Below are 25,203 nucleotides of genomic sequence, written 5' to 3' on the forward strand. Positions count from 1 at the left end.
CTTTAATGGTTTTTACTTGTAAGGCTGTGGGCGTTTTGGCTTTTAAATTATTGTACGTCAGTTGTAGTGCTTAAAAAGCATAGTTCATGACTTATTGTCGCATTATTATTACTTTATTTTATTATATCAATATTTGTATAGCATTAGCATCACAGTATAGCATGATTAAATTATTGTATGTTATGCAAAGCCTATGATTACCTCTAAATAAATTTAAGACAGCGGCACATTCTTAATGTCTAAAAAACATTGGTGGACAAAATAACACACAGTCTTAATACAGCCCTCGGTGTTTGTCCAAAATCACATTCTAGTCAGAATGCTGTTGTAGATAATCGCGGTATTTCTCATCGCTGAGAAAATCGTACTCCTCTCCCATTGGCCCGTAACGAATTCTCATAGCCGAACAGCCAATCACAGCCCAGTGCGTAAAGCGCAGCGTTGAGAATCGTCGGCCTGCTGAAAAAGAGGAGCCAACGGGAATCCCACAATGCCAGGCGAGGGACCTCCTGTCGGAGAGCGAAGCTCCGCTGGTTTCAGTGAAAGAGGGGGAGAGGAGTAATGCAGAGGGATGTAAGATGGCAGAGCTACAAATGTTGTTAGAGGAAGAAATCCCGGCTGGAAAAAGAGCCCTTGTGGAGAGCTACCAAAACCTTTCAAGGGTCGCGGAATATTGCGAGAACAATTATGTGCAGGTATGGATGGAAGAAATTACCTTCTCCTTTCATGTATTGTCTGAATCTGTGTGGATGTGATTGAAACGCGAGCACTGCATATGTAGCGCTTACAGGGCGTGATATCTCCATGAATATGAATGCTGAACGTTTGTGTTTGGACCATATTTGTGTTGTTTAAGGCTGATGCACACAATGCACGAATTCCCTCTCGGAGGGTGTGTCAGAGACGTGCCGCTTTCTCTATGATGGATGGAGACAGATCTTTAAAGAAAGATATGATAGCTTAATTGTCCAAATATCGCCTCAATCTAGTTTTACGATGTCTAACAGCATATTGCAGGGCAAGCAGCGTCAGTGTATCGACTGCAAATGTGTTTGAAGCCAATACGTCATTTTTCGAACTAACACGTCATGCTCTGGATGTTACAATGTTTCATTAGTTCGCGGGATTCTGCCGTCTCTTTCGAGGTCCAGACGGGTGTCATGCCTCTTGGGTGACAGTGATGAGAGCCCAGATATTAGATATTCAGTTCAGCCTCTAAACGCTATTGCACTTCATCCACGCCGATGGAAGGTGAAATAAAAGCGTTTCACCACCAGAGCAGTGGATATCATTTATGCGTGTGCCAATGTGTATTGCCTGGGAGGTAGAATGGCGAGACGCCTAGACGCGAAATGTCGGTGATGGTGTGAATTAGTTATTGCTGACACACCTGTGTGTTAATGTGTCTGTCCCTCACTCACACACCGACAATAAAAGCACTGGACAGCGAGAGAGCCTGTTGGGAAGCATAGCTTCAGATGTCCAAATGATGCAGTATATTCTTTCAAAGTAAATGATAATCCTAGAAGTTCATTATGATGCATATCTATTGTGTTTTATTAAAGCATACCTGTGACATTCTACAGTGATGATGGGTGGAATAAGAAAGAAATGGTCATTCCCTTGAATGATACAGGTTCATGTATCACCAAAGGGACTTTTAGGTTGATGATGATCAGTAGTTTAGTTAAACCATAGTATTTGTGTAACCCTCAGTACTCTACATATGGACTAAGAGCATCTAGTAATGTAAAACACACGTTCTTTAGACACAGCTTTACATTAGGTCTGGAAAAAAAATATCATTCACTTTAAAATTCATCTTGGTGAAATTTCGGATCGGTGGGATGTTCTTAACACAGTACAATTTGATTATATTTAATCTCATAGTTTTTGTGTATCTCTCACTACCCATAAAGCCAGCTGTCCTCAGACTATACTTTGTATAGATTCAAATTTATTGAATTTAGGAAAAGCAATAAAGGAATGAGGAAGAGGACCCTCGTTTTTTACACTGGTATGTTCTGACTAATAAAAAATATTTTTAAAAATACATTAAGAAAGATGCAAGAGCAAGAATGTTGGGAATCTAATGATATGTTTTGCATATTTAGAGGAGAGCCTCGGTCTTTGAACCCTCGTGTGAGTTGATTTAGCATTCTCAGATATTCACAGAGGTCTAAATGATTCAAAGATGTTTCTTTTATGGCTTTGGGGGGGGGGGTATCGTTCTGGTCCAAAGCAGGGCTCTCTGGCACTAGACAGAAGTTAGTCATGTCTTTCTACCCTGTCTTTGAATCAGTATTAAAACCATTTGTGAATGAATTCTAGAATGCATCATATAGAATGAATCATAGTTTAGTAATGTGTTCATTTGACAAAGAATTTGTTCTGTATCTTCAAAATGTAGGGCTTTTTTTTCTTTTGAAAAGAATTGATACTTTTATTTCGGAAGGATGCTTTCAATTGAGTACAAACGAGAGTTAAGATTTCGGTTCTTTGCTCACCAGATTTTTTTTTTCAAGAAATTATTACTTATATCCTGTAAGGAGTCTTTAACTTAATCAAAGTGACAGTAAAGGCAGTTGTAATGTTAAAAATGACCATTTCAAACTAATTATTTTTGAACTTCAATCCTGAGTTGTCATGTTAAGCAGCACAACTGTTTTCAACATTAATAATAATAATACATATCTCCTGAGCAGAAATTACAATGATTTCTGAAAGATCATGTGACACTAAAGACTGGAATAATGATGCTGAAAATTCAGCTTTGAAATAAATCACAATTTATATGTGAAATCAAATTTAAAATGTATCAACAAATTTAAATTGCACTAGTTTTTTCAAAATAGTACTGGTTTCACTAGCCTATTTTTGATCAAATAAATGCAGTCTTGGTGAGCATAAAATAGCCCATAAAATCAATTTACAATTTACAAACCCCAAACTTTTAAATATCGGTGTGCATTTATAAGTATGAATAGGAATCAGAGTCAAAACTTATGACATTTTGGACATAATAAGTGAAATCTCAGGCCAGTAGTACCTGATAAATGATCATGTTATTAATTATTAAAACATTGCTTTACGCCGCCTAACTCAGAAGTCATTCATTGTTTTAGAGCTGTTGGGCAGCAGTCTAAGTAGGACATTGTGGAATATCATCACAGCCAAGACATTCATGTGTCCATTAATCTGTATATCCCCCGTGGCGACGGACACATGGTCTGAGAACAGCTGAGAGGGACTGACGTGTAGGAACAGGTGGTGTTTGAAGCAGTGCTGAATGCTTGTCGCAGGCTAATTGTTAACAATATAAGATTAGAGTCAGCTATGGGATTCATGTGTACTCGTCAGCTACTAGTATTCATGTCACATATTCTGACATGGTCACTATCAGTATGCTAAAGCAGAGAGAGGAATTCATATTCATAATTTGGAAGATTTGGTAATCGTGCAGCAAAATGCTGTTTGCTATTGCTCATATTTGAGGTTAGGGATTTGAACAAACCCATATATTTACATTAAAGGAGTGAAGTGAACAATATTTATAAACCAGAATCGCAGAGATTTGAAAAGTAGGCTTGTTTTTGACTTTGACTTGAATGAGCAACCACATCGAAATTTGCTAAAATCATATGAAACATTTTAAATAGCCTTTTAAATACAAGTCCTTTTAAATAGCAGTGAGAAGTCCACATGTGTTTAGTGTTAATGTTTGTTCATGTCTGTGATGCTAAGCTAACTAGTAAGTCACTGATGAAACAGGAAATGGGGTGGTGATGGCGCAGTGGATAAGACACATGCCTTTGGTGTGAGAGACCCGGGTTCGAATCCACTGTGAGACACCAATGTGTCCCTGAGCAAGACACTTAACCCCTAGTTGCTCCAGAGGCGTGCGACCTCTGACATATATAGCAATTGTAAGTCGCTTTGGATAAAAGCGTCAGCTAAATGAATAAATGTAAATGAAATTGTTTGAAATGTTTTGAATTTCAGCAACAATAAGAAATGGATTATCGCTAAAATGGTATCTCATTTGCATCATGCTCTTGTCTGAAAACTGTTTAAAGTTTTCCATTGCCTGCAGGTTTCATCAGATTTGTTTGGGATCATTTGTCACATTAGTTTACAAAATTTCCTGCTTTATTACATGACTGTATAAAATACGTCTTATTGGTGATTCATAGCATTCTGTGGTGAAATGTTTTTATATAATGACTGTCTCATATCTGTCATATCACACTGCAGTCGCTTTCGTCTTTCTTCTCAAATCATTATATTACAGGGATCTTGATTACCTCTTTTTTTGCAATAATAAATCAAAAATGGTGGACGACACCATGGTACATTTTTTCAGGATTCTTCGATGAATAGAAAGTTAAAAAGAACAGCATTTATTTGAAATGGAAACTTCATAAATGACTTTACTGTCACTTTTAAAGAATTCATCCTTGCTGAATAAAAGTATTCAATTCTTTTAGAAAAAAATCATACTGACCCGAAATCTTTGAACAGTAGTACACTTATAATGGATAATCCTGCTGAACCTTTATCTAGTATGCTACTTACCCATCTCTTCTCATGTCGCTCTGAGAATCACTGACCTTTCATTGGGAAGCCAATGTCTTTTTCCACATGACAGTCTGATTTGATGTAATATTTCCTCTAGAGTCCATTCGAAATTCCAAGATGCTTTTACATCATCATTCACAAGAGGCACAGCAGCTTGGAAAAATAATTTCTTGTGGATGATTGGGTTGAAACTATTTTTCACAAGCACCTTAGGAAGGAACATCATTTTTGGTGGAACATAAAATAATATATTTTGAGAAATATCTCAGTGTTTCTTGTCCATACAGTGGAAGTCAATGATCACCAAAACTGTTTGGTTACCAACATTCTTCAAAATACTTTTGAGTTCTGCAAACCGCTTTGGAATGGCATGAGGGCAAGTAACTGATGACAGAATGTTTATTTCAAGTCTTTAAAATTTGTGGTATCATTATTTTGTATTCTCTGCTTAGGCACAAGACAAGAGGAAAGCCCTTGAGGAGACCAAAGCCTACACCACCCAGTCCCTGGCGAGCGTGGCCTATCAGATCAATGCCTTAGCCAACAATGTGCTGCAGCTGTTGGATATTCAGGCTTCACAGCTGCGCAGGATGGAGTCCTCCATCAACCACATCTCTCAGGTCAGCCCTGGGCACCACAACACCAACAAAACACAACCAGGTCTTCCTTACCCAGCATGCTTTGATTCATTGTAGATTTAAAAAAAAAAAGATCAGTTATCTTCTGACTACTTTTAACACAGTGAAAAATTTAGAATCAGGGTTTAAGCTGAATTTTTTGATTTTATTGTTATAAATCCAGAAATTAAAGGCACAATATGTAAGTTTTTGCCGCTAGAGGTCACATTTTCAAAACAATAACAAAGGCGAAGCTTGATGACGCTATGAAGGAGAGTGGGACGATGGGAGATGTTGTTGTCACCATCCAGAGATGTTTGGAATTCATGATCACGGATGAGGTAATGAATGATTTTTTTTGTATTATTACCTGTTCCTTGCACAGTTATTCAAACAGCGAATAAATTATGCCGAGAAAGCGAGCAAAGAACATTTACAGGTTCAAAGAATATTATGACGTCAGTCTAGCACGAGTATAAGCACTCTCAAAAAACTCCCCTTCTAATCAATTAAGCTGACTGTGCACTGTTTGATGAATGAATCTCTTACTTGCATCATACGTACATCTGCACTTTGTTGTTTTTGATGAGAGAATTCGCGAGAGAGCAGAATTCAGTCTGCGAGGGCATGCACCGAACAGAAAACTCTGGCATTTCAGTGATAACTCATCTGAACGCCTCTAATTGGCCATTGCATTCATAAGCTCAACAGACTCGTGTGTGTGTGATTGGTTATAATGCGTAACACTGTAAAATCGCGTAAAAAGAACCATGGTGCAACATTGAGCAAATCTAAATTTAATGCTGCGGTCAACAGTTTTAATTTCATTTTTATTTTATTTGCGACAGCCGTAATGGGTTTAACTGTACAGCATAGGGCTGGGCGGTATATCGAGTTTCTACGATATATTCTTTATAACGGCAATACCGTTTATATCGATATACAGTAGTTTGAAACAAGCGCATCTGAAAATATAGCAGAGGACACAGACTGAGCTGCTGCGGAGAAAGTGCATAACACAATTTGTTCTAAACATGTGACAGACTTTATATGAAGGGCTTTAAAAAACTCGTAAGGTATAGAAGCCTATAGTTTAGTTTCGGCTTAAGACGGCTCTGACAGAAAGGCTGCGTGTGCCGCTGACAGAGATGCTACTCGCGCGGTTTAATGTGTTTGAGATGTGCTGTTTTCCTAAATGGATAACTTGCATTTCAAAGGTATATTCTCCATCTGTAAATGTTAGAAAAACCATGGAAATATTTCCATTTTGCTGTCAGAAGTGCATAAGCCTTCTGCTTTGAGATTCTCCACTAAACTTCACAGACTTCATTAAACGAGCACGCCAATAATTCTGACTAAAATATACATTTTGCTGAAATATTTGTAGTTAATAAACAATAAATGTGACATATAGAATTTTAAACCTACAAGTAAGTGTATTTGTATGATAGCACTAACTGTAAAGGGGGGGGGGGGGGGTAATCAAAACAGCTTTTTTACTCAATCTGTGCTTTTTTATTATTTTTTTTTATTATCATTTTTAGTTTAGTAAATTTAACTTCTCCTTTAAAAGCATTATTTTTGTTTTTAGATTGCAATGTCATGAATGTAATGTGATTTTAACCCTTTTTTAACATAATAAATGCCTATGGTTACATTCACTTAATTTTTTTAATCCAAATAAAAAATGTATAAATACCCGAAATATATACCGTATACCGCAAATCAGCCATAAAATTCCGAGATATTAATTTTTTCTCATATCGCCCAGCCCTAGTGCAGCATTTATTTTATTTTTTTTCTACAAGTGCAAACCGAGGATAGTACGGATATTACGTCATTGATGGGCAACAGTGATCAGGGGCAAGACTTTATTTAAAATGGGAATTTCTCTGGATTTACACATTTTTGGGATAGCGCAAGTACACAACTGCATGAACTATATCACACTGTACAAGTGGTTTTTGGTATTTTATTACAAAAATCTTACATATTGTGCTTTTAAAAAACAAAGAGACAAAAATATCACCTACAGTGTTTTTTTTTTTACCAGTATACTGGATTGAACATGATTCTGAAATTAAAAACTATTCTAAAATTCAGTTGGCATTTACTCATTTGTTCATTCATTCAGTTAAAAATAAAATGTAAATAAACACAACAGTTGTAAAAAATATTTATGACTAGTAAATTTTATTAAATCGTTGTGCGTTAACCTTCTGGCAGCTCCCTGTTTAAATTACTTAGAGGTAGGTAAATGACCAAAATCCTTTCCATGATATTATTATTATTTATATATATTTTTTTTTACAATAACACAACTAATTTGCCACCACAGTAAGGAACACCATCTTTTTATAGTAATTCTGTCTGAAATCAGAGCTGCTACTAAGTGAAATTAAAGCAATACCCTGTATTTCTCAACAGCGTCGCTTAAATGACTTCTAATTAAATTTGGAAAATCTTAAATTCAAATCAGTCTCTTTGCTAACAAACTAGTTTTCACTTAAGACAACCGTTTGGATCTTTACTGATGCTTCCTGAGAAATAGTTACTCTTGCTTACAGCAAAACCTAAAATGAACACACAAATGATCAACATAACTTTCAATGAAGCCACTTTGAAACAATTTTTCAAATTTTCTGTTCTTCTTTCCCAATTTACCTGCCATTGAGTGCTGCAAAGACCTTATATTTCGACCCTTGCAATTTTGTCATATTAGCGTGTGAGAGGAGCACCAAATGCAAAAACGATCTTAAATCTCCTGCTGACCTCACATGCTCCTCTGTTCCTGACTGCCATCACTTATTTATGTAATATGCATAAATAATTAGATTTACACGGCCTAGACTAGAGGGTGATTAACTGCATTGAATATGTTGGAAATTAAATAATCATCATGCTTGACATGCCGTAATAACTAGAGCCTGAGCTCAGTCCTATATAACGTAAGCTTAGTTTTACTGTAAGCCATGATTTGTAAAGAGCATCTCAGACATTTTTAGTCTCCTCTGTACATGCATCACCATTTGAACACAATGTAGGAGTGAATTCTTTCATCCAAAGTGGGAGATGGAGTGTGTTTATTAAGGGTAATAAGAGATCCCGTTCCCCCATTATGTGCTAGAGTAGATTTTCAGAGCCTTAATGGAAACTAGATCTAATGATTTGCCTTCTTCTGAAGTTAAAAGGCTCCTGTGAACTAGTTGGCCACTACTTGTCTCTAAGAAGATAGACACAAATGGCAGGCAAATTATGTCAAAAATGGCAAAGTCTCAGATCCTATCATCGGTGTCTAGACATCCAGGCAGGAGAACTGGTAAGAGCTGTTGTGTCTGCCATTTTAAACAGTTACAGAGATCATTCATCCAAAATCAGGATTAAAAAATATTGGATTCCCAATCAAAGATATCTGAATAGTCAGTGACAATTCAGATTCCTTGTAAGTTCACAAACAAAACAAAGAAAAGAGTGAAAATCTGATTTTATGGGCAGATTAGGAGATCATAAAAGGTATTTGTTTGTAAAATATACATTTGTTCCAAAATTGTGTTATTGCTTATATAATACATAATATATAAACCTTCAAAAATTGTATTTATTCTACATTTAAGTCTTCAGTGTCACACGATCCTTCAGAAATCATTCTGAAATATCCTGATTTGGTGCTCAAGAACCATTTATTATTATCAGTGATGAACTGGCAGAACAGAAAGTTCAATAGAGCTGCATTTATTTAAAATTGAGTTTTTTTATAAACCATTATAAATGTGTCTTCTGTCACTTTTGATTAATTTATTGCATCCTTACTGAATAAAAGTACTAATTTCTTTAAAAAAAAAAACTGATCCCAACTTTTGAACGGTTAATACAAATTTAAAATGTATCAGTAAGTAGACATGTTCTATAATAGAAATAATTGTATATATGGACAAATTTATATGAATCCTCAATAGGTCAATAGATACTGAATTCTTTGAATTACAGTATTTATGTATAATGAGATTCATTAAGAATGTTTAATGTCATTCAATTTATTTATCTGTACCTACCTGTCCAAATATGTGTACAAGAACCTTGCTTTGCATACAACTGCCTATGAATTCTACTTGTGTTTCATTAGTGTTCACACATCATTCATACACAGTTTGAAGTAGTATATACACTGGGATATGATACATTTACAATTCAAAATTTCATTCACTTAGACTGTGGACATTCATAAAGAAAAAGTTGCCAGACGAGAGATCGGGATCCTCACCACCAACAAAAACACATCTCGGACCCACAAAATCATCGCCCCTGGCAACATGGAGCGGCCCGTGCGCTACATCAGGAAGCCCATAGATTACACCCTGCTGGATGATGTGGGTCACGGTGTTAAAGTAAGTTTGACATACTAGACAAGCATCATATTGTTCATACTTAGGTTTAGGGCTTTTGAATAAATTATAAATCAAAAGTCACATGTAGAATTAATGTTGACTTGTTAGCTTAGAAAACCAAAATATTTCTTTTAATAAACCAAGAAAAAAAAACAAGACCTCAAGTCAGTAGATACTACATATAATCATTTTTGATGAGAACAAAACTGTTTAAGTGTCCAGAAAAAGAATCCAATGTGACCAGTTAATATACAATAAAATATGTGACCCTGGACCACAAAACCATAAGGGTCCATTTTTCAAAATTGAGATTTATACATCATCTGTATGGTTTGTTAGGATAGGATAATATTTGGCTGAGATACAACTATTTGAAAATCTGGAATCTGAGGGTGCAAAAAAGCCTTTAAAGTTGTCCAAATGAAGTTCTTAGCAATGCATATTAATAATCAAAAATGAAGTTTTGATATATTTACAGAAGGAAATTTACAAAATATCTTCATAGAACATGATCTTTCCTTAATGTCCTACTGATATTTTTGCATAAAAGAAAAATCAATAATTTTGAGTGTATTTTTGTCTATTGCGACAAATATACCCCAGCGACATAAGACTGGTTTTGTGGTCCAGGGTCACATATAAGAGAACCTTTTATTTCTACCATGTTGCTGTTTTCAAACTCAAACAATGAAAATTCTGTCGTTATTTATTCACCCTCAGCTTGTTCCAAATTTCTTTCTTCTGCTGAACACAAAAGAAGATCATTTGAAGAATGTTGGTAACCAAACAGTTGATGCTAGCCATTGACTTATGTATTTTTTTTCCATGCCATTGAAGTTAATGGCTACCATCAATCATTTGGTTACCAACATTCTTCAAAATATTTTCTTTTGTGTTCAGAGTAAGAAACTGATACAGGTTTGGAGGGCAAATGATGACAGAATTTTCATTTTTGTGTGCTCTTATCCCTTTAAGTGTAGAATCGCGACTGGATAATTTTGAAACGACTTTTCCTTGATGAAATGAATAAATTATGCGCAAACTACACCTGACTGCTTTACCATATTAACAATATTCAAAAGCGGATTCAACAAACTGCTAAAGAAATGTATCCATCGTGCGCGTGCGTGTGCACGTGTGTGTGCGTGTATGCGCGTGTGCGTGTGTGTGTGTGTGTGTGTTGACCCCTCTCGGGTTTCCCTCGCGTTATTCATGTTATTAAATTATTCATGTCCATCAGTGTCAGCTCTGAGCTGTTAAAATGACATCACTTTGCTCTCTGGACCCTCTTACCGATGTTATCACATTAGATTGTCACTATCTGAACTGAGATGTAATTAAGAAAGATGTCTTTGCCTTTTTACGTTGACCTTTATGTGTCTTTTATGGTTTTTATGGGAAGAAGCCATGATTGGTGTGGATGGTGTGTTGTCAACATTATTCACTAGCTGTTCAGCCTTTTCATTCCCTCTACATACAATTGAGGCAGATCTTTAGGACATGTACCTGCAGCTCACCCCGAGACCTGTTTTAACTGCTTCATTAGTTTGGTGCTGATGTGCGCTGGCCTTTTCCCCCTCGGCGGAGTAAACGCCCGCAGGCTGCCCTCATACTGGCTCTGTAATTAGGACACTTAACTCATCAAATGATGCTCTCTCTGTGCCCGTCACCTGTGATTGACATACTCAAAGGACATGCCTCTCGCCTCTGCTATCAGTCACAGCTTTATGTTGCCATTATCATAATTGGTGGGTGTTGGGTTGATAACAATATTTCAAAATTCAATAACCGTACCAGTAAAATTTTAAAGATCATTGATCTCAATTATGTTACCACAGCAAAATCTAATATGCTACTGAACATCACTAGTATTTTTAAACATTACTAGGTGTTTAAATATTAAAAAAAAAAATTCTTACCTAATAAATAGGTAATAAATGATCAAACGTGATGTTCCAAGATGGCGCCTGTGTATTTGGCATGCCGTCTGCTGCTCTCATGTTTGCTTGTCTGGTTGTCTGCTCTGTCTCTAAACTGCTGCACGCTTTAATCTACGACCGCCAAGCACTCTTGGACATTCGCAACTCTGTTGTGGACACACTCACAAACTCTTATACTTTGGATATGGACTGCTCCTTTGACAATACGAATGAGTCTTTCCGAATGGTTATCCCAGACTGTATTCGCCGGTGGCCCCTCAACATCCCGCGGAGAAAGCGCAGGAGGAAACGAGGCAACCGCAGACTCTACTCATATTCAGGGCCATACGTTGGATCTTGTACTGTCATATGGGCTTGATGTGACTGATATTGTGCTCTCAGATTGTATGATCTCAGACCATAAGCCCATACTATTTTCACTGACTCTTCCAGATCTCTCTCATTTTTCTACTACATCTGTAATTCTGTCTCGGTTCTACTCTCCTCAGTTTAGCACAAATTTCAACTCGTGCTTTGCTGAATGCTGCTCACAGTTGCACTTGGATCAACCATTATCTGACTTGGATGCTGATCAACATCTTAGCCTCATGAATTCTGCTTGGCTTAATGCAACTGCTCCCTTTAAGCCTCACAAGCACAAACCAAAATCTGAACTGTGGTATAACTCTGACACCCGTCTCCTAAGACAAAATTGTAGAAAGGTAGAATGAAATTGGAAAAAGGACAGGCTGCATATCTCTCTTCAAATGTTCAGAGACTCTCTTACATCTAACCAGACTGCAGCTAAGTCTGCGAAAGCTGCATATTTTTCTAATTTAATTGAAACTAATCACTCTAAACCAAAGGTATTGTTTTCAATCTGTTACTAATCCTTCCGTTAACACTTCGCCTGTTGCCTCTGTTGCTCTCTGTGAAAGCTTCTTGAGATATTTCAGTGACAAAATTACTAACTTAAGTCTTAGCGTCTGCCCCACTTTAACTTTAACTGTCTCTTCAATCATGTCATCTGCCTCTGCCGTTTTCAATGCTTCTGAACCTATCAATCTCCAGGAATTGAAGGAGGTGATTGGCAAGCTTAAACCCTCATTCTGTTCTAGCGATATCATTCACCCGAGATTTTTTAATTTAATTATCAATTCAATTAGGCAAGGTTTGGTGTCTCTTATCAACAAGTGTCTCCAAACCAGCTCTGTTCCTGCCAGTCTTAAAGTGGCTACGGTCACTCCTCTGCTCAAGAAGCCTTCACTGGATTCCTCTGTCCTAAAAATTTTTTGGTTCTTATTCTTCTAGATTTATCGGTCACTTTTGATACCGTAGGCCACTCCTCACTATTATCTAGATTGGAGTCTTGGGTAGGTCTAAAAGCTAACGTCCTGAAATGGTTTCAGTCATACCTGTCTGACAGAAAGTTTTTAGTGAAGCTGGGTAATTTTACCTCTTCCCCTGCTCCTCTGGCCTGTGGCCTCCCACAAGGCTCTATTTTAGCTCCCTCTCTATTTTCTCTCTACATGCTACCTCTGGGCTCTATTCTGCGTAAACATGGCGTGTCTTTTCATTTCTACGCAGATGATACTCGGATCTATTTACCAATCAAAAGAAAAAATTCCACTGCAATTACTTCTCTTCTGCAATGTCTAGAGGAGGTTAAATCATGGCTAGCCCAAAATTTCCTCTTCCTAAATGAAGACAAGACCGAGGTAATTGTTCTCGGTCCCAATGAGAGCTCTCAGTGTATAAGCCCTGAGTTAGAAAGTAGAAAGCCCCTGTCTACCTCTCTGAACTTCTTCATCTCTACACTCCGTCCAGAAGCCTTCGATCCTGTGACCAGGCTTTGTTGGTAGTCCCTCACGTTAGGCTTAAGCGTAGAGGTGAGCATGATTTGCAGAGGCAGGGCCTCGACTTTGGATTGCCCTGCCTCTAGAGATTAGACTGGCCCCTTCGCTGTCTGTTTTTAAGTCCCTGCTAAAAACGTATTTGTTTTCCTTAGTGTATTGACTACTGTGATATGGCCATTTTCCATTTTTAAACAGGTTATATTAAATTTTGTCAGGTCTGTTTTTTTTTGTTTTTGTGTATGTGGTATAATCTGTAAAGCACTTTGGTCCATGCCATTATGTCACATCGCGTTATAATAAAGAGCATTAGGGATAATTATATATTAGAAATACATTAGCTAGAATTAGCTAGAAAAGACATTTGATTTGATTTCATAATTCTGCTTTCTGTAGTAAATGAACCTGATTAGATGGTAATTATGACTGACGTTTATGTGATTTATCATTCAGTTGTTTTGTGTGAGCAGCTTTCTGCTCTGTCTGTCTTGATTCCTATCAGTCAAATTAGATCAGTGTTTGTTTGTTTGTTCTTTATTCAAAGGTCTTTTGTTTCGCTTCTCCTCTCTCACTTATTAAGTTAAAATGATTAAATAACACGATTTATCTTCTCTCTTCCTTAATGCTTTCACTTAGTGGCTTAAAGCAAAGGTAAGCACAGCCTTACACAACCCACTGGTTCCTACATCACTGCCACTGGTTCTTTTTTGTACAGTGTTGTGTAATTATGAGCAACATTATATATGTAACATTATAGTGCATTTTCATAATTCAATATGAGAAGATTTTTTCATTTTATTTGTGAAAAACTGTTACTTTTATAGGAGTGTAATGGCTTCGTAAAATTCCGCCTGCATACAACGCATCATAAAACCATCATATTTTACTGTTTTGTTCAGTATAAATATTTCTTTGTAGTTTACGTCATGCTGTATGTTTGCAACTGATTAGCATTTAGAGTAAACAGATATTATCATGACTGTAAAAGCTGTCATAATGTTGTTTTCCCTGTCAAATGTCTTTCAGCAAGGGAATAACCAGCCAGCTCGGGGAGGTGGAGGTGGAGGAACATTATCCAGGACTAACCCACCCACACAGAAGCCCCCAAGCCCACCCATGGCAGGGAGAGGTACCCTGGGGTAAGTCACTATATTACACTTTTCATGTGTCAATGCTGTTTTTGTGTACCTCCATTATTAGAATGTTATAAAATATGCTGTCTCATGTGATTTTGTTATTTATAACTGTCACAATTCTTGTTATTAGGAGTCTGGCATCTGAGCATAATTTTTTGTATGTAGTTTCTACAGTAACAACACAGTGTGTTTTTTTTTTTTCAGACGAAACACACCGTATAAGACGCTGGAGCCAGTCAAACCTCCTGTGGTGCCTAATGACTACATGACCAGTCCAGCTCGCCTGGGCAGCCAGAACAGCCCAGGACGCACTGCCTCGCTCAATCAGAGACCCCGAACGCACAGGTACAGCTCACACAGGCGTTCACAAGACAACACAGGCCTTCTGATGGGACACTGTGCTGGACGTACTGGAATATACACTACTGTTCAGAAGGTTGGGGATTTTTATTTTTGAAAGAAATTAATGCTTTTATTCAGCCAGGATGCATTCAATTGATCTATAGTGACAGTAAATAGTTTTATAAGACTTTTTAATAAGAGATTTATGTTCAATTTTCTGTTCATCATACACTCTTAAAAATGTAATGTGATTTCCTCAAAATATTAAGCTGCACAACTACATTTAATTTCATGTGAAACTCAAGTCTGGAGTAACAGCTGCTGAAAATTCAGTTTTGCATCACAGGAATATATATATACATATACATGCATGCATACATACATATATATATATATATATATATAATTTAGAAGAACATTTCTGATGGCACTTAGAGGCTTTTGCATCTGAACTCTTCATATATATATATATATATATATATATATATATATATATATATATATATATATATATATATATATATATATATGAATATATATGAATATATATGAAGAGTTCAGATGCAAAAGCCTCTAAGTGCCATCTGCAACTTTCTTCTAAATTTTTATATATATATTCTTTATATAAAATTCTTATTTTAAATTTTCACAATTTAATATTTCACAATATTACTGTATTTTTGATCAAATAAAAAACCTCACTAACCCCAAACTTTTAAATGGTAGTGTAATGCTGAAGTCAAAAATCTTCATTTCAATTTATTTAGTCTTTTACAAGAGCTAGAATGTAAAAACATCATCAGAACGTGCCCTGAACATTGAATACTGGGTTTCATGGTGATATTTTTTTTTTTTTTTTTGTAAAGCTTGCAGTTGTAAGATAAAAGTCACAGTTACAAGAAATAGTCTCAATTTTGAGATATAAAGTCACAATTAGGAGAAATCAAGGCCCAGAAATTAGTTTCTGTGTGTTTCTAACCTTTAAAAATAATTTATGTTGGTGCAGCTTTGGAACATCCCTAAACTCTTATAATCTCCATCTGTCAGTCCTCTGTTGTGTGTCATGTGTTCCCGCCTCTTGTTTCCTTATTTGGTTTGTTTCCTGTCCTCGTCTAGTGTGATCATTAGTTAATTCTTGTCCAGCCGTGTACATCTAATTATCTATGATTATCTTGTGTATTTATAGTCCTGTCTGTTCAGTTTGATTTGGTCTGGTCTACTCGTTACTCCCCGGTGTTCCTGCCGTGTGTCTTGCCCTGCCGTGTGTCTTGCCCTGCCGTGTGTCTTGCCCTGCCGTGTGTCTTGCCCTGCCGTGTGTCTTGCCCTGCCGTGATGTCTTCATTAAAGACTATTATTTGAGTTTATTCCTTGTCTCCGTGTTCCTCATTCCTCCCTGCTGTGTGCACCGTGACGCCATCTTTATTTCATTATCCTTTCCCATGTGTCAGTGAAGTTATGGCATTCACTTATACTTATTTATTGGTCATTTTCTTTTTATTCTATGGTGCTGTTTAAATAAAAGTATAAGTCTTCTTCTCTATGCTCATAAACTTGATTCACCTCTGTCATTGCTTTCCCAGTGGCCTTGTTATACTCACTGAGAAAAACTGAAGGTGAATGAGGTTAAAAATAACAGTAAATTGTTTCTAAACCTTTGATTTATCCCATTTATTCTCCAGATTCGAGTTATAAAAAGTTTTGATAGTGCCATAAATTACTTTATTGATGGGCTGAGAAATGGGTGCCACTTTGTGATTTTATGACAATGCTATTTTATGCTTGTTGGTTTAATAACTCTTTGTAACCCTATTGTCTTTCTTTGTCTCAGTGGCAGTAGTGGGGGCAGCGGCGGTCGAGAGAACAGCAGTAATAGTATGGGAATCCCTCTGGCTGTGCCAACACCCTCCCCTCCCAGTATGGCACCAGGTGACAGCTCACATTTTTCTCAGTGGCCGTTAGCGCTGGGCGATGAACAACATCATATCAAGAGCATATTATTTTGGTCATGCCTCCCACCCCTGGTTGAGTCATCTATTTTTTTGTACTTCTGTGACTGTACTTTTCCTCTGTCCTGTCTGCAGTAGTTGCTCCAGGTCCAGGTTTGGGCCCAATCCCGATGTCTCAGTTTGGAACAATCTCCCGGCAGATCTCCAGACACAATTCCTCCACCACTTCTTCCTCTGCCTCTATGGTGTCAGCCACCGGCACCTACCGGCGCGCCCCTGCCAGCTCCTCCCAGTTCTCTGTGCCTCAGCCCCAGCTGAACGGGGGTCCCACATACCCCCAGACCACAAGTGAGTTCAGTTCCAAGTTAGGGAGAGATATTTAGTGACCCTAAGAAGTACTTGGACCACTAAAGGGATAGTTCATCCAATCATGAATGATAGCCATGACTAAGATGTAGGTGTTTTGTTCTTTAGTAGAACAATGAAGCAGATTTTTAGCTGAAACTGTGGTTCTTGGTAATTCATAAAATGGAATTCAGCAGCTACTGTCTTACTGAGAGTCAAAAAAAAAAAAAAAAGCATATCAGGCCACACAAAATTAATACCCGTGAGTCCCGACAATATGTTGAAGTGTTATGAAGCGAAACAATCAGTTTGTGCAAGAAACTGAGCATTATTTATAACATTATTATCTGTAGCCTCAGGCAAACGATCCACGGTGATGTCTGGTTCGGGTGAAATGAATGTTTCTCATGGTTTATGTAAAAAAGTGAGTAGTTTATTAACTTTATATTCTTTAGACATGGTAAAACACCTATGTTTCACATCATTACATGGTACTTTATTAATATAACCGGATATGTTACGTCATTGTTTGATTACGTAAACGAACTGGTTAATCAGCTATTAGAAGCTATTCATTAAAACGAACTGTCTGAAAGATCAGAATCAGATTTCCATGTTTGGCTGAGGCTCTGGATTGCAGCTAATAATTTTCTAAATAATGTTAAGTTTCTTGCACAGACCAATCGTTTCGCTTCATAAGACCTCAATATGTCATCAGCAGCCACGGTGTATTAATTTTAACTCTAAAAAGGACAGTAGCCATTGACTTGCATTTTATGAATCACAAAGGACTATCGTTTCAGGTAAAAATCTTCTTTACTGTTCTACTGAAGAAAAAAAGTCGCCTACATTTTGAATGGCTTGAGGGTGAGTAACTTAACAGCAAATATTTTGTTTTTGGGTGAACTATACCTTTAATTTGCACTTTAAAATGCCTCAATGCCATTGCATTAGATAACGAATATCAAGCTCAAATGTGTAATTTCTTAGCCACTAGCGGCACCAATCACTTTTCTGTAATAAATGAGGTTACTAGCAACTAGCAGAGTAACCGATGATCTGCCTGCTTTTCTGCTTTTCATCTCTTCATGTCACAATAACTCACAACGGCTTTTACCTTCTGTCTGTTTATCTGCCTGTGTGTAACTCTTTGGGCTTGTTTTTTGCCTGTTATCATCTGTCTGTCTGGCTGAATGTGTATGTGTGTGTGTGTGTGTGTGTGTGTGTGCGCGCTCCGTGTGACTCCAGTGTCTGTCGCTCCACCACCTCCTCCCTTGGCGCAGCTGACGCCCCAGATTCCTCTCACTGGCTTTGTGGCCAGAGTTCAGGAGAACAGTGAGTAATGCACACAGAAGCATAGTGCTTAACCCTCGTGGTCTCCGTTCACCTACCTGCAGCCTGCACTGTCTGAATTATTCTCCGAACCTGAAATCTTATTTAATATTTGTTTAATAAAATATAGATGTTTTTAATAGATAGAATTGAAACTGTAAAGCCTTTTCTTTGATGTTTTTATCATGTATTTAAATTATTTTTGATATTTTTGGGGGGCAAAAAGTAAAAATTTTCAGAGTGGTACAACAGTCCTGATATCATAATGAAGAAAAAAATATTTTTATTATTTCTTAGAAAGAATGCAACAAAAATTGATCCATTGAGGAATTATAGTATACACATGAAACGGTTTTGTTCCAAAAAGAAAAAAACATTAAAAAGTATTTTCTTAACATTTTCTTGGACCTGGGAATTATTTGATTGCATGAATAAAAACAGATTTCTTTACTTTAAACGTAATGCTTACTGTGCCATCTTCAATATTAAGAGAAGCATTTCTAAATTTAGGATTCTGACATTAAAATTGAATTATGTCATAGATGATGACATAGTGAGGGTTTCTACCCTTCTCTGTCCTCCAGTAACAGACAGCCCGTCTCCACCCCCTCCTCCGCTACCCGAGGACACGCCCTTGTTTGAGGAAGCAGCTCCGCCTCCTCCACCTCCACCTGTGGATTATGATGAAGAAGATGCAGCTCTGGTCCACTACAATGACCCCTATGCTGATGAAGACCCTCAATGGGCCCCAAAATCATACGTAGAGAAGGGTAAGAGAGCGCCCTCTGCCTTTGAGCTGACATTTTCTCCCTCTTCAATGAAGGACCTTCATAGATACAGTAGATAGATAGATAGATAGACAAATAGATAGATATAGATGGATAGATCGACAGAAAGATGGATGGATTGACAGATCGAAAGACGGATGGATGGATGGATGGATAGATAGATAGGAAGATGGATAGACAGACAGGTAAATGGATGGACAGACAGACTGACTGACTGATGGATGGACCGAGAGATACATGGATGGATAGACAGGTTAGATAAAAGACAGACAGACGGATAGATAGATAGACGGACGGACGGATAGATAGATAGACAGGTGGATGGATGGATGGACAGGATAGATGAATAGATGGGCACAGATGGTATATAGCTGGATAGTTAGACAGACAGGAAAATATGGATGGATAGACAGATAGAAAAAATGGGTAGACAGATAAATAGACAGATGGATGTATAGACAGACAAATGTATATATGGATGAATGGACAGGTGACGGATGGATAGGTTGGAGTAGATGGATGAACAGACAGGATAGATGGATAGAAAGACGGATGGATGGACGGACGGACGGACGGATGGACAGATGGATAGGTTAGTTGAAAGACAGACAGATAGATAGACAGACAGACAGGTTAAATGATAGACGGATGGATGGAGAGATGGATAATTATACAGACAGATAGATAGATAGGTGGATGGATGGATGAACAGGATAGATGAATAGATGGGCACAGATGGTATATACAGTGCACAGCATAAATGAGTACACCCCCTCTAAAACTTAACAAATTCAGCAATTACTCTTTACTTAGATGACATGTTAGGGTTCTTCAGTAATTGATCAGGCAGGCTTGATGGAACATTATATCTCCAAAGAAGAATGTCAAAATTATTCAGCAAAATAAGATTTTCTTATCAAATTGATAAAATGTTGTGTTGTAAAAATGAGTACACCCTCCTAAAAGTTACTAAAAAAAAAAAAAAAGTGTATAGGTTTAAGGTTATTTTTGATCAACAGGTATGTATATTGAACCAAAACTTTTTAAGACAACTAATTTCCTGACAATTAAACTGGCAGCAGTGGAACCACTTGGGAGAGAACTGCCAGGTGACTTATTTCTTAGCATAAAAGAGGACAATGGTACAAGAGGAAAACCAAATTATTGTTTTAAGTGTGAAAATATAGCAGAAGTAGCACCGACATTCAAAAACAACGGCTCCTGAAATGCTTCACTTTAAGTTTTCATTTAGTGATGAGTGAACTTTTGCTAGAAAAAGACCCGGAGAAATACCATGCAAGTGTCTCAGAGCCAGCAAAAGCTATGAAAAGAGTGACACTTTATCTCACAGAGTATAACGCAGCCTGCAGAAGTGACATGCATGGTTGTTGTCACCACTAGAATTATCTACTGTAGCCAAAGCAAAATAAACTCATTTAACCTCTTCCAAGGCCCATATTTACAAAACAGAGACTTCTGGATATCCATACTCTGCTCTCAAGAGACCAAGTCAATCATTTAGGATCCAAAAGCATCCAAAATGTTCTGGTGTTGCTAGAGGAGGAGTACAGTGAGAAGTGCTTGGTACCCACAGTGACGTTCAGTGGCAGTAAAGCTCTTATATAGTGATGAATTAGTGCTGAAGGTGTGAGGGAGTTGTGCTTTATCAACGCTGTCATGAATTCACACACTACTGTGTGATGGAATACAAAAACTCGAAAGAAGATACTACCCTCCCCTCATTCCCTGCATTATTGGGCATTTTTTCTGCATGACAATGAAGATATTCATTCTCCCAAGGTGAAAGTCCTTCAGTGGACATGTATTTCACTCAATCTTAGTGCTCTTGAGAGCATTTAAGGAGGTCGTCCTCCAGGAGTTAAACAGGACAGATGTGAAAATTTGTCATGAACTTGTACACTCAGTGCCAAGAAGGGTCAGAGCAGTATACTTAAAGTTCTGGAGGACATACTAAGTACTAGAATATTATACATTTGCTGAATTATTTCTGCAGTCCTTACTCAATCTTACTCAAAACATTGGCATATATTTTGTTGTTTTTATTAAATATATGCTTAATACATTTCAATTTTGCCATCTTTCCATGAATTCTATTAGTGATCATTAAGAAAATACATCTTTATATATTTATTCAGAGGGGGTGTACTCATTTATGCTGTGCACTGTAGATGAATAATTAGACAGACAGGCAAATGTGGATGGATGGATAGATACATGTATGGATGGATAGATGACGGATGGATAGGGTAGATGGATGAACAGACAGGATAGACGGATGGATGGATGGGTAAACATGATATATAGACAGACGAATAAATGGATAGATAGTTGGATTGATAGACAGACAGATAGATAAAGAGTTTCTAGCTCATGTTATACTAACTGTGTCTGCTCTGTTTCAGTGGTGGCCATCTATGACTATTCAAAGGACAAAGATGATGAGCTGTCCTTCATGGAGGGCGCCATCATCTACATCATCAAGAAAAATGATGACGGCTGGTTTGAGGGCGTGTGTAACGGTGTGACCGGACTGTTTCCTGGCAACTACGTCGAATCCATCATGCACTACGCTGACTAATGCTAAATCCCAGAGACAGCGTACAATGCAGCCAATCAGTTACAAACATTGCAAAGTGCATTAGGATATGACTGAATGTCCAATCGCCAATGTATCCAAGCATCTGCAGTGCTCAAGGTTTGAGGAGACAGAAGAATATGAAAAGAAACAAGTCTCACTGCTTTCTGGTTAGGTTGCTTCATATATTTTGTACATATATTACAGTGAGACGTTGCCTGTAGGCTGTTGCTAGTGTTTGTTTTTGTGCGTGTTTTGTCATCGTATAGAGACCCGTATTTGCCAAGTGTCAGCTAGGGCTAGTTAGTTTTGATTTTTCCAAAATCTTTTTTCTTGGTTTTTTTTAACTAAACTGTCAAGCTCTTCCTTTACGTGAGGAAGAAATGTTTGAATGTCATTTCTGGAATACTATTATGCCTGGAAAATAATTAGGCAACAGTGTAAAACTGACAATTACGTCTTTACCTACGTTTCGCCTTCAGGTTTTGCTAATGTTTTGTATAATTTTACCTCATGACTGTAAGGTGAGGGAAAAGACCGATGCAGTAATGTGCAGAGAGTCTGATATGCATGATATATATATATATATATATCACCCCAAAATAGAAAAAGGAAATTATAATTACGAATTATATTTTGCGTTACGGCATTATTTTCATGACAATTAAGCACATTTTCGCCAAAATTCTTACTATAATGCAAAAAAATAAAAAATCTTATTCTCATTGCTGTAATGTACTGCCATTAATTTATGCTGATTTAAGTATGAAAAAATGTATTACAGTAATGATAATCAATAAAAAAAAAGTAAAATGCCTACATTACACGCAAAAATTCTTGATGGTCCTACAGGCTTCGTTTCCTTTATGCAAAACAATTCTTTTTCTTTTGTGACCTAGACATGTTTTCATGAGATTCACCCATATACTGTGAGTATAAACTGTGCCAAGCTGGTCTTTGATGGTGTTTTTGTTGAAATTGCTGAAGTATTGTGAATTTTATGATGTTGCACTGAGCGGTTGACGCTGGCTTACTAGCAGAGCCAGTCTCTAGCATTGCCCACAGGTTCGAGTTTGTTACATAAAGTAGCAGAAATCAGTTTCTATCATTGTATATTTCATGTAGGGGGACCATGCAAAGCTGAATTTGTCTTTCTGTTTTGGCCAGTTCAGACGTTTTGCTGAATTTAGATGATAATCCATAGACTTCTTGGGGGGAATAAATCAAGTTTAGTGTATAGTACTGATGAATGTGAGCTCATAACTGTTAGCATGGCACAAACATCAAGATGACTCTGGTTTCTGGTTTTCAGAAGCGTCTCAATCTGCTGTTGAAGGCGAGCAGTGTTTTAATTTATTTAATCCAATGAAATATCTGTGAGAATGTAACTCACATAGAGCTGTCTGAACTATGACCACTTAATGTTACGCATTGCAAGGCCTTGTCATATGATGTGCAAGTGATCTGTAATTTAAATGTTCCTTTGCAGATTATCTGCAAATAATATAATCTCTATTATCGTTTTGTATATATAATCTGTTTTTCTTTTTATGTACAGTCTCTTTTTATAATAAAGCACTCTCCTGTGCAACATACTGTGTTAGATGTGCTTAGATGCTAGGAAGAATTTGATTTTAATTCAGCGAAACACAAAAATAGCACATTTTTAAGCAATTAATTAACAAATTTTTGAATATTATCAAAATAAACACTTAAAAATAGTAATACTTTATTTGTTTTTCTGCATGTCATTACCTGACATCAGAGAACTGTGAACACGTGACTGTTTTTAAATTGAAATATTAACCTCAGGGGGATTTCAGGTAAATATTTAATGTCAAAGGGGTTCGACTGCCAAAAAAAAGTTATGCATTCTGTTTGGTATGCATGTGTGGATTACACTAATATATGGAGAATTTGTGCCTTTTTATTCGTGTGTTTAAAAAAAACTAAAATCTCTCAAGAGACATAATTAATTGGTTAAATGACTGTGACAATAATAATCAAATAAAATAATAATCAAAATGTGCTCATCAGACATTGATTAGATTTGCATTGTTGAGGAATAATGTGTACCTCCACATGTTTTTTTTTTACATCCTTTGCAGTTGAGAGGAAACCTACTGATAGGGCAAACAAATACCATGTGTGACCCTGGAGCCCAAAAGCAGTCATAAGTAGCTCTGGAATATTTGTAGCAATAGCCAACAATACATTGTATGGGTCAAAATGATCCATTTTTCGTTTATGCCAAAAATCATTAGGTAAAGATCATGTTCCATGAAGATATTTTGTAAATTTCTCACTGTAAATATATTAAAACCTAAGTTTTGATTAGTAATATGCATTGCTAAGAACTTCACTTGGACAACTTTAAAGACAGATTTCTCAATATTTAGATTTTTTTTGTACCCTCAGATTGCAGATTTTCAAATAGTTGTATCTCAGCCAAATATCGTCCTATGGTAACAAACCATACATCAATGGAAAGCTTATTTATTCAGCTTTCAGATGATGTATAGATCTCAATTTTGAAAAATTGACCCTTATGACTGGTTTTGTGGTCCTGGGTCACATATGAACAATTTACTGCCATTAATATAATCTAATTACAAGTCCTTAATGTTTGGAATCTGATTAGGTAATCCAGATTACATGAAATCAGTTATTATTCAGCACTGCCAAAGAGCACCAGGGCCCGTATTCATGAAGAATTTTAATGCAAAAAGTAGCTCCTAGTGACAAAATTCTAAGAAAATTCTTAGAAATGTGGGCGTTTACTCTTAAAATTAAAGAAAAAATCCTAGTAAAGAAAAAAGTAATTCAGAAAGCATCTTAACCCTTAAAAGAGGTCTTAAGGTCAAACTTGTTAGGAGTACCGACGAGGACTTTTAAGAGGCTTAAGAGTTTCTTTAACAGCGGAGAAAATGGACGAAAATGAAGAGGGAGAAGAAATGTGTTGCACACAATGCATGACAGTGAGTTAATAAGACACTACACATTAGTTCGTGCAGGGATCATGTTTGTGACTGATCTTATTAAAGACATGCTAACATCTCAGACACCGCGCAGAATTGCCATAGTGCCAGAAATCACTAACAGTTACATTAAAATATTTGGCAACTGGAAAAAAGCAACTATGCAGCAGTGATGATTTGGGTCTGTTACAGCACTTATTAGGCTTATATGTTATATGTCTCTGTTAATTTCCTATAAAACACAGTAAATATGCAGGGCCGGCGCCAAGGCACCCAAACTACTGTGTCCCCCCACTTTCCATCCTCTCCCCACCTTGCTGAACGCGATCGATTTTGAAAGCGAAAGTACTGATAAAACAGCGCACATAATGCGATTGCACGCTTTAGC

The 25,203-nt window shown here is 37.0% G+C and overlaps 2 protein-coding genes across 4 annotated transcripts in view; one reads left to right on the forward strand and one right to left on the reverse strand.

Annotated features, from left to right (window-relative positions):
- The window catches only part of LOC306846144 (tyrosine-protein kinase JAK1-like), an 830,156-nt gene that overhangs the window by 231,480 nt on the left and 573,473 nt on the right, over window positions 1-25,203 (reverse strand). The gene's annotated exons all lie outside the window — the stretch shown is intronic.
- LOC306845710 (abl interactor 1-like) lies at window positions 496-23,431 on the forward strand. 3 transcript variants are annotated; one of them, XM_079378660.1, is made up of 10 exons: window positions 496-695; window positions 5,031-5,536; window positions 9,404-9,580; window positions 14,379-14,491; window positions 14,693-14,833; window positions 16,659-16,756; window positions 16,912-17,124; window positions 18,370-18,456; window positions 19,038-19,223; window positions 21,665-23,431. In XM_079378660.1, the coding sequence occupies exons 2-10, from the start codon at window positions 5,462-5,464 to the stop codon at window positions 21,838-21,840; spliced, it is 1,266 nt and encodes a 421-aa protein (XP_079234786.1). In that variant the 5' UTR covers window positions 496-695; window positions 5,031-5,461; the 3' UTR covers window positions 21,841-23,431. The 3 variants fall into 3 exon arrangements, with proteins under 3 accessions (XP_079234786.1, XP_079234785.1, XP_079234784.1); XM_079378658.1 differs by having other exon boundaries at window positions 545-695; window positions 5,031-5,198; window positions 21,665-23,426; XM_079378659.1 differs by lacking the exon at window positions 18,370-18,456 and having other exon boundaries at window positions 528-695; window positions 5,031-5,198; window positions 21,665-23,427.

This window comes from Barbus barbus, assembly GCF_936440315.1.
Source record: "Barbus barbus genome assembly, chromosome: 26".
Taxonomy (NCBI): Eukaryota; Metazoa; Chordata; class Actinopteri; order Cypriniformes; family Cyprinidae; genus Barbus; species Barbus barbus.

Bases quoted from the DNA above. Each gene is read 5' to 3' on its own strand.
- LOC306845710 (XM_079378658.1), top strand. From the start codon at position 579: ATGGCAGAGCTACAAATGTTGTTAGAGGAAGAAATCCCGGCTGGAAAA. The intron at 14,834-16,658 runs GTACAGCTCACA...TCTTTGTCTCAG, and splicing joins CAGAGACCCCGAACGCACAG to TGGCAGTAGTGGGGGCAGCG. The intron at 17,125-18,369 runs GTGAGTTCAGTT...GTGTGACTCCAG, and splicing joins CACATACCCCCAGACCACAA to TGTCTGTCGCTCCACCACCT.